Here is a 10,621-nt window from a genome sequence, read left to right as displayed (position 1 = left end):
TTGCATTATGCCTGTCCAATTTCCATCAGCCATAATGGGGAGTAGAAGGAAGAGAAAGGCAAGGGAATTATGGGAAATGAGCGAGGAGGGGTGATAAAGAATAGAGAGAAGAGTAAGAGACAAAAGAAATATACAAGGGGGAGAGGAGACATAAGATTTGAAATGGTCACTCTAGTGCTAAAAATACCTATATATACTTTATTTCTTTGATCCTCCCAACATCCTCCCAATTTAGTACAATATTGTTATTATTACCATTTTAGGTGAATCTAAAGGCTAAGAGCTAGTTGGGAGTCAAGCCAGGTCTAACAAGTCCAACATTCTTTTCAATATGACATTCAACTTCTCTGTTTCCAGTTCCTTATTATCTTGAAATTGATTTTTTTTTTTTTTTGAACAGGAGAATAAGGAAAGAAGGTGGTATTTCCAATCCAGTTATGGCCTGATTCAAAATATGTTTCTATTCAACTACTCTACTCACCTCCACCAGGGTGAGTCCTGGGAAATAATAGTTGATTTTGGTTCTCATTACACTTGTTTTTTCTACCCCTGCCAGTGCCAATGACCCCAACCTGTTTGCCTTTGAAACATAGAGATGTCCTCCCCCCAGCCAGGCTGTTTCTTTCATCTACCCCAACTCATCAATGAGTAAATGGACAGAGTTCTTAGGACAGTGGTGCCACCCTTTAAAGGCTCTCATTCCAGAGTGTATGCCTGTGAACTTGCCACTTTTGGACCCAGAACATCTTGTTAGCCCTCCTACTCCTCTGATCTTAAAACATTCGTGTAGAATTGTTGCCCCAAACCAGCCCTCTCAAACAAGGACCTTTTTTCTTCTAACTGGAACCTAACCTCTCTCAAATGGTGCAGCAGTTGCACTGCAGATTCATTTAATAAATTTAACCAGAATCTCTTAACAACTGGGAAAATCCTTCGTGTGTTTAAGACAATCCAAGTGTAGTGACAAAGACAGAGGATGGGTGACCAAGAAAACTGCAGAAAGGTCCCCAGTCACTTTGGGTCCCCTCAGTGACTAGAATATCCTTTTCTAAAAGTTGGGGATGTACAGCAGTCAAAACTGGGAAGGAATCTTCAAGTAACTTCAGACTCCTCCTTAATTAGCTCAATATGAATAATGAAAACCCCTCGCATTTGTACAGAGCTCTACTGTTAAAAGGGTTTTCTCATCTATTATGTCATTAGTGTCTCCATTACCAAGGTCCCTTAATCTGACTTCCTGGGTCAATACTGGAACTTCAGTTTCTGGCTCCCAGACCAGAGTTCTTCCTCTGCACCATAACACCTTCAGAGATGCAGAGAAATGTGTAAAAGAAAATGAAAATGTGGAATAGGAAGTATCATAGCATAATACTAATAGACACCTTTAAAGAATTTTTCAATACAGTGGTACCATGAGATACGAACAGACCAACATACGAAATTTTTAAGATACGAACTGCGACTTGGTCCATATTTTTGTTTGAGATCCGAGCAAAATTCCAAGATACGAGTTGTGATTTGGAAAGCTGCCGCTAGTTGGCGTTGGCATTGGCGCACGGGTTCAGTATTGGCAGTCTGATATACGAGTTGACTGACTTACGAGCTCGGTTACAGAACAAATTAAATTCGTATCTCAAGGTACCACTGTACAATTGTTTAATGTTATTTACAGGTCTATTTCCACTGAAATTATGATATTGTACATCTCTGCCTAGATTTAAATAAAATATTTATATTATTGACTGTTATGGGCTAAATGTTTGCTTCCTCCAATTTATATGTTGAAGTTCTAACACCCAATGAGATGGTCTCTGGAGGTGAGGTCTTGGGAAAATAATGAGGCTTAAATTCAGGCATGAATATGGAACCCTCATGATGGAATTAATACACCTACTAAAAGAGATCTCTCTCGCTCTCTTCTCCACACTCTTGAGCACACACCATGAGAAGGTGGCTGTCTACGAGCCAGCAAAAACCTAACAGCTCCTCACAATTTGATAAATTTTAACGTCAATTAAAAAAGAACTCTATGCATTTCCAGGCAACACTTTTGAGAGCCTTTTATAAAAATACACCGATAACCTGACTTCATGAGTAGCCTGACAGGGCTCGGATTCCTGTATCTAGACCCCATTTCTTCGGGAGGTAGAAGGCTCAGGCAAGTGGTCAAGATATCAATGTGGTTTGTTCCATTAGACCTTCATGTTTCCCTCAGCTTCTGTTGATTGGTTCTAACTGTGAAGATCAGTAACAAAGGGTTAGGTTTATTGGCTTTTCATCTGGTAATAAAAAAGGCTAATGCTACCGTGGAATAGTTTTCATCTGGAGCAGTGATCAACCTTGAAGCTTTTACTCTATCTTGGAAACACAATTTGATCCATGAAATAAGGTGACCCACCATCCCAGCTTGACCAGGACTTTTCCTGGTTTGACTACTTACTGAAAGTTCCATATCCCAAGAAACCCCTTGGCCCTGGGCAGATGTAGATAGCCAGTCACTCTATCTGAGATAAGAGTTTTGACCAAAGATTTATTGAATTTTAACTTTTAAAAAGTGTTTCTCAAGAATTGGAAATACAAGGTCAAGAACAGTCTACACATCTACCTTTATTTTTAAAGAAAAAAAGCTTTCATAGCAATCAAGTAGCATTTGGCATTTGGAATATGCGTTTAACTAGCTAGCATGACTTCCAGGAATTTGCTGCTACATTTGTGAAGCATTTCCAAGGGCAAGAGAACAATCTGTCTCAGAGCGCTGCATTTAAGCAAGGACACACTGCCAACTTGAAAGGAAGTAAAGGCCACACTTTGTCTACGGGGGGATCCTGCAGTTATTCCCCTGCACATTTAATTCAAACAGGTATTGAGATCTGAAACATGGAGATATCCACAAATTAGAGGATACTTGGTTTTTAAAAAGGAAAGAAAAGAAATCCTGGTGACAGATCCTGACTACCTCAAAGCAGCAATAGTGGTTTCTTTTCATGTCAATCATTGTATTCCTGTGAATATGTTTTGAAAGCCAATAATACTGTGAATGAAAATTTCTTGAGACCTTCTTTATATGAAATATGCATATTATATATACATTTTACAACTTAAAAATTGCCTTCAAGCAAGCCAGTTTTATTTTAACAGAATACATGTGTAAAATGTGCAAATCAATGATATTCCAAAACCTTGCTTTTAGAATTATTACCCATACAAATATGGCATTCAACTGGTGTAGTAATGATCTCTTTAGAAAATGCAATGCTGTTTGATTTTATCACCCTGAAATACTCCTCCTTAAAATATCACCATCTTAATATAAAATAATTGAGAGAAATCTCTATTGGAGAATGTTATACTTTTCCAGCAATTTAAGAATCTGCTTTACTTATAAAACTGATAACCTTTAGAATATTGTGTTCACCCTAGAACGTACTCATAGATTGTACTTGAGCCCATCCATTACATGAGAGAGATTTCTGTGAGAAGCCCTTTGATTTGACATATTATTAGGGTCCTAAACCAACTTGTAAGCAAGCTGGGAAAAGGAAGTGTTATTATATTGATTATAAGAACTTGATTCTGTCAAGTAGAGACACTTGTCACCACAAATCATGATGACACTTAATAAAATTAGTCTGGAGTCTATCTGTCTTTTAATCACCAGGTTCCAAATAAGCTGTTTTGTCACTATAATTGTTACGGCTTTGCATATCCATTGTCAAAAGGTATGACCAAAGTGAACAGAAAATATTTAAGCCCAAAAAGTTAAAGGATATTCTGAGTCATGATTGAAGCTCAAGGACCGTTTCTCAAATTCTATTGGGATCTGACAACAGTTGAAATATGGATGTAAAATTTAGGCATCATTTAAAATAAACTTGACCTTGTTTGGCACTTCCCTTGTAAGACTCCCATTTCAAATGTAAGGGCCTTAAAGTAAAAGCCTTGAATTTCAGGTAGAATTGCAATTTCCTTTTAGCAAGGAAATTGTAGAGTTCTTGTATGTGTAGTCCACATCTTATTTTGGCTCCTACAGGTTAATCCTGCAAGATCTTGAAATTAATATATTCTGTGAAGTATTCAATACTGTGTGACTAGTGTCCACCCCAAGACACAGGTAATGACATTCTGATTCTTATCCCTCAGGCCCAAGTTACACAGATTATAATCAGAAATGTATCAGAGCTCCCCAGTGTCACACCACTGGTTTCAATGAACTGCATGTACATTACATAAAACGGGACCTACAACCAATAGGTGGATTAGAAAGCAATAAAAGCTAGAGTAGCTAAAGTGGGACCCAAACACACACACTGAAATTATGGCATCTTTAAAACAACAACAAAAAAAAAACAAGTATACCAAGACTGCAATATGAGATCAGGAAAAAGTGATGGGAAGCCATCCAGGTTCTGAAATGGTTTGTGGTTTAGGCATTTTTTTCTTCTTAATTGGTCACCAACTCTTCCTTGTGGTCTCCTTTCCTAGTGGACTTTAGAAATGACGCAACTACAGCAGAAGGCTTCAGTGCTCGCTGGACATAAAAGGACCAGTTCAATAAACTCCGGCCAAGTGAATAATATCCCAGACAAACTGAAAAATCTAGTCCAGCTGTATTGCATATGTTTGACACTGGCTGGCTTCAAGATAAAAATACAACTTTCTGCCCCCACAAAGTTTAAGTTAAAAAAAATTTTTTTAAAGCATCAGAAGGCTTTTATACTATGTATAAAAGCTGAATCAAACACACTTGAGAGGGCAAATTGACTCTCATGATAGCTGATTAAAAAAAACCACCTGAAAATAGGGTTTATCATGGAAACAGCATGTTAATAGGACCATATTACCAGCAGCTTTACAATTTTCCAGGTGAGTCTTATATTTCCACCAGTATTGAAAGAACCAAAATAATACACATAATCTTTATATTCTGCATAATTTGTTTTCTAAACTCAAAACTGGTATCTACTGGAAAATGTCTTTTAAAGCTATTTAAATCCAGCATTATAAAACCTTTCTGCATCAAATTTATAGTTACATCATTTTGAGGACACCCACAGTAAGAATGCTTTATATTTATTCCTTGGATAGAAAATAATCTTAATTTTTTTTCCAGAAATTATCTGATTAAATTATCTTGTGAGGAAACACGTCTCAATTTGGTGAAAGAATTGCTATTTTTTTGTGTCTCTACAACAAAACCTTCTCAGATGTCTACTGTATCAGATTAATGGAACAAAGAAAAAAAGAACATAAAATTGCATCTCGGTACTTAAAACTGAATGCTCTATTTTCAATTAGATTCAACTTTTTCATTTGCCTTAAAATAAATAATGACTTGTAAGACAGTTGCCTTACAACCATGAAAGAACCTCTGTCATATCAATGGTCTTCATTTTAGCCCCTTGTCATTTGATCACAAAGTGTTTTTCATGGAAAACTTAATAAAGATATTTTTAGTCTCTAAAGGAATAAAAGACTTGTTTTTCAAAGGTATTTGAGGTTTTCCATCTGGCATTTTCTGTTTCTCATAACCTTATTTCCATATTGTAAAATGTATAAGTAAATTTTGCGACTCTATTTTATAAAAATTAATGTGTATTTCTGTGTATATATATGTATATGTACACACATGTAGATATATGTAGATATATTTACTTTACATATTTATACATGTAGAATATTTATATGTGTATGTACACATGTATATATACACACACATATAAATACTCTATATGTATATATAAATTCTAAGGGTACACCAACTAGATAATGCCTCTGGAGAAGATTCCTTAAACAATATAAAAATGGAGTCTTCAGAAGCAAACAACAAAATAGCCTTATACACCCAACTGCTGTTTAAAATGCTTATAAACACAGTTAACCATTTAGTGAATACCTATTTATGGTTTTAGAATATCCAAAACTATGGAAAATATAAGACAATACCTAAAAAAATTGTGACAAAAGTGATGCCCGGATGATTTAAAAATAAACCTCTATGTTAAAAAAAAGTCATGTATATTTACCCCTTAAAAGAAAAAGAAATATATTAAAATTAGAGTTCTCTTTTTAATAATCTTTGAGTAAAGAAATAATTTTCAAACTTCTATTTTATATTGTTATTGTCATGAACACAGATCTTTTCTAGGGAATTCACAATGTCAACCACAATACAAGTAGGCTAATTCTTTGGAAGGACAGGTATGATGGTTAAAGATAGGCTTTTTCATTGAATTCCTGAATTTATATACTATAAAGGACACTATAAAATGTAAAGACAGTTCATAGTTTAGACAGTTTTAACTCTATTTTTTTCAGGCACAAAAACCATATAATTTTGTACAAAACTTTAATTCTTTTATTTGCGAAATTAAAAATATGGTATTATATATATATATAAACTTCTATTCCTCTATAAATATAGATGATTTTGTGATAGTGAACAGAATAAATGCATACCAAATTCAAAGACCATTGTCATTTTAGGGTATGACAGACATAGATAAATTTAGGTCCTAAGTACCAGCATTCTGATAAACTCTTAAAGTTTACAATACAATCAGGATTGCTTCTCTCTTTTTTTTTTTTTTTTCACAGAGCATAAAAGTGAATATTTTTAAATGGCTTTGAAAGATTTACATTTGATACATTTCTGTAAATCCAGAACGGAGCACAGAGGATTTAATGTAGCAGACCTGCACACAATTTCCCTTTAGCATGCATGCCCCTCTCTTGTTTATTTCGGGAGCTAATCAACTATTCTGCCTCCAGTAGTACATCCTGGAACCTTACCAGTTTCTTATTAATGATGTGGATTGTTCTTCCTCAGAATGCGTTGCTGAATAAGAATCCTAATATGTTGAAAGTACAACTTTTACATTTTAAAGTTGCTGGTATATGTCTAATTATTATTTGATTTAAAAAATCAGAAAGTAGCACTTCATTTTGAGGAAGTCCCTTACACACTTCAAGTTTTCATCTTCAGATTACGTTCTGCTGTCCTGTTAAGGAAAGCAAAGATCAACTCCTTGACAAAGCTTTCCAGGTGACCTCAACGTTTCCATTTTACAGAACGCTAAAATCTAAACGCAGACTGTCTCAGTCCTAGAGGCAGGTTGCCAGGCATCAGTATACAATTAGAACGAACATTTTACAACCCCCATCTTCAGTCTCTCCCAACCCACACAAAGCTTCATGCCTCTTCCCAAATCTCAGTAACCACATCTTTCCATGACGCTAGCCAAACTCATACCAGGTTTTAAACACTAGAGAATGAAATGAGCTCACCCACCAAAAATTAGACTTTAAAAAGTTTGGCATTGGTTATCCCACTCACCCTCTAACCGACTTAAGTGGAAGGAGGGAGTGTCTGGGCGTTGGAGCGGAGGGCGTCTGGGACTGCCGGCAGCCACATCCGTGGGCCTACTTGAAGCTAGGGGGAAGGTTTTCGACAGTGAAAAATTCAACTTTGGGAAATCAAACTGACAGGCCTTCGAAATCTGGCCCCGGACAAGGGCAGACCTGAAAGCTTTAAGAAGTTCAGTACCTTATGATCTCCAAACTCAAGCAAGGAGGGGAAGGGAGGGAGCAGAAAGAGGAGGTGAAAAGTGACCCGGGCCGCTCAGCCCCAGACGCACCCCACCCGCGCGCAGCAGGGAGGGGCGCACGAACCAGCAGAGCACCGGGCGGTGCGCTCTGGTTTTATCTCTGCAATACTCGGAAAAGGGCAAGAAGGAAAAGCCTCAAAAGGTAAAACCGCCCTAAATAATTCAAATTACCCGCCCCCCCCCAAAGTAAAGTAAAAGAAAACGCGTGATCAGTCATTTAAATACAAATATACTTACAAAAATCTTACACAGGCTATTTACAATCATAAAAGCGTATAGTCCTGATACCAAGGAGAGAGAGGTCGGTCCATCACCCCTCAGGCAGATGGGCCCTCGAGTCCGTTGGCCCCCAGGAACGGAAGCTTTTGCAGGAACTATGTTGTTAAAAGAAACCTGCAAAAGTGTCTAGCGAGGAAGCCTGTGGTAACCAGGCTTGGCCTGGATTCCATGGGGGAAGGTTTTGGCGGTGACTGGGACCCGGCCCAGAGCTGGGAATAGGCTGAGCGAGCCCCCTAGTCTCAGACGGTGGTCTCCCCCTGTTTGCTGTTGGTGAGTCTGGTGTAGAACTTCCTCCAGGAGTTGAGGGTCTTGCCAGACCAGATCCAGAAGCCTGACGTGATGCCCACGATCAGCGTCATAAGATACTTGATCATGAAGACTGTGAAGTCGGGGCTCATGGGCGGGTGCGGCGGGGCCCCTCCACCAGCCTGGAGGTGGGGGCAGGGGATGGCGTAGCTCTTGCAGCTCTGGGCCACCCAGCTGCGCTCCCACTGGTCCCGGAAGGCCTGCTCGTAGAAGTAGCAGGCAATGACGATGGTGGCTGGCACTGTGTAAAGCACGCTGAAGACGCCGATGCGCACCATGAGCTTCTCCAGCTTCTCTGTCTTGGTGCCGTCGTGCTTCATGATGGTGCGAATGCGGAAAAGCGACACGAAGCCGGCCAGCAGAAAGGACGTGCCAATGAACAGGTACACGAAGAGAGGAGCTAGCACGAAGCCGCGCAGCGCGTCCACGTTGTTGAGCCCCACAAAGCACACGCCACTCAGCACGTCGCCATCCACCTGACCCAGCGCCAAGATGGTTATGGTCTTGATGGCCGGCACGGCCCAGGCGGCCAGGTGAAAATATTGCGAGTTTGCCTCTATGGCTTCGTGGCCCCACTTCATGCCGGCCGCCAGGAACCAGGTGAGCGACAGAATCACCCACCAGATGGAGCTGGCCATGCTGAAGAAGTAGAGCATCATAAAGAGAATGGTGCAGCCCTCTTTCTTGGTGCCCTGCGCCACGGTGCGCGCCCCGTCCTCGGAAAACTTGTCGTTACACACCACTCGGTCCTCCAGCAGGAAGCCGGCAATGTAGGCCACGGCCACAGCCGTGTAGCAGCCGGACAAGAAGATGATGGGCCGCTCCGGGTAGCTGAAACGCCGCATGTCCACCAGGTACGTGAGCACCGTGAAGAGCGTGGAGGCACAGCACAGCACTGACCAGATGCCGATCCAGGTGCGCGAGAAGCGCAGCTCCTCGGGCCCAAAGTACATGAGCCCGTACACCTTGGTCGGTTCGCAGGGCGCGCCGCAGTCCTTCTCCCCCAGAAAGTGGTAGTTGAGATAGGAGGGCACCTTGAGGGCACGCGGGCAGGAGAACTTGCCTCGCTCCGACGCGCCGGCGCCCCCGGGGAAGCCGCCGCTGCGGTGCCCCCCGCCACCGTGCTGGGGGTTGCTGGTCCAGAACTCCGGCAGCAGAGAGGGCGTCGGGGTGCCCTTGTCCGACGTGTTCTGGCCCACGCACAGCTCGCCGGCGCCGTGCACCGGGAACTTCTCGCACTTGAGCGTGTCCGGCCACTGGAAGCCGAACTTGTTCATGAGCGCCTCGCAGCCCTGGCGCGCGCGCTCGCAGAGGGAGCGGCAGGGCGGCAGAGCCTGCTCCAGCACCGTGCACACGGGCGCGTACATGGAACACAGGAAGAACTTGAGCTCGGCCGAGCACTGCACCTTCACCAGCGGGTAGAACTGGTGCACCTCGAGGCCCGCATCCTCCTGGTTCGTATGGCCCAGCAGGTTGGGCATAATGGTCTGGTTGTACGCGATGTCCGTGCACAGCGGGATGGAGATGGGCTGGCAGTAGCCGTGGTCCGGGATGGAGATGCCCCGCTCGCCGTTGTACTGCTGCCCGCTCTGCTGTGGCTGAGGCGGCGGCGGCGGGGGCTGCTGACCCGGCCCGGGCCCCTGGCCCGCTGCCTGCGCCCGCACCCCAAACAGCAGCGGAGCCTCAAGCAGCCAAAGCAGCAGCAACAGCCAGCGCGCCAAGCGCCCGGAGTCCGCTGGGGGCCGGCGCCGGTGGTGGCCAGCGTCCCAGCGCCCCTCCGCCGCCGGCCCAGCCGGGAGCGCCCCGGCGCAAAGTTCCCAGCTCCCGCCGCCGCCGGCGGCCCGGGACTTCTTAGGCGCCTCCTCCTCAGCCATACTTTCTGGGCTCCTTTCTTAGCGCCGGGCGGCTGGGGCTGGCGGTGGCGCGGCGGGCAGCGGCTCCCCCTGCGGCCGGGGCGATTCCCTCCGCGCCTGTGCCCTCCGTCGAGCCGGAGCCGCACTCGGCCCGCGCCCCCGGCTCCCGCTCCGCTTCCTGCAGCAGCCGCCGCCGCCGCGGAAACTTGCGATTCATGAAGCGCGGGCGGTGGGGTGAGCCCGAGTGGCTCGGGAGCGCCGGGGTCGCGTCCCGCCTTCCTGGCCCTCGGCTCGCTGGCTCCTGGCTGGCAGCAGCGTGCTAGTGGCCGCGGCCCGGCAGAGCGCGCAACTCTCGGCAGCCCAACGGCCTCGGCTCCCCCCTGCGCCTCCGCCTCCTTCTCCGCCGCCGCCGCCTGACCATTTGTGTCAATCCCTCAACTCGAGAGCTCTCCTCTCCCTCGCGCGCCCTCGGACCGGTTTCCAGGCGCCCCGCAGTCTGTCTTTCACCAGGAGGGAGGAGCCTTGAAACCGACGCGGAACTGTAGGCTCAGGGACCGTCGCCCAATCGCGGCTCCGGCT

The 10,621-nt window shown here is 44.1% G+C and overlaps 1 protein-coding gene across 1 annotated transcript; it reads right to left on the bottom strand.

Annotated features, from left to right (window-relative positions):
- Positions 1-6,566: 6,566 nt before the first annotated feature.
- On the bottom strand, positions 6,567-10,199 carry FZD1 (frizzled class receptor 1). Its single transcript, XM_066353718.1, has one exon. The coding sequence runs from the start codon at positions 10,061-10,063 to the stop codon at positions 8,123-8,125; it is 1,941 nt and encodes a 646-aa protein (XP_066209815.1). The 5' UTR covers positions 10,064-10,199; the 3' UTR covers positions 6,567-8,122.
- Between the last annotated feature and the right edge of the window lie 422 nt (positions 10,200-10,621).

This window comes from Saccopteryx leptura, chromosome 12, assembly GCF_036850995.1.
Source record: "Saccopteryx leptura isolate mSacLep1 chromosome 12, mSacLep1_pri_phased_curated, whole genome shotgun sequence".
NCBI lineage: Eukaryota > Metazoa > Chordata > Mammalia > Chiroptera > Emballonuridae > Saccopteryx > Saccopteryx leptura.
Note: the sequence above shows the minus strand (reverse complement) of the source record. Positions and strands in the feature narration are given on the sequence as shown.

Excerpts from the sequence above, each read along its gene's own strand:
- FZD1 (XM_066353718.1), bottom strand. The coding sequence starts at position 10,063 with ATGGCTGAGGAGGAGGCGCCTAAGAAGTCCCGGGCCGCCGGCGGCGGC.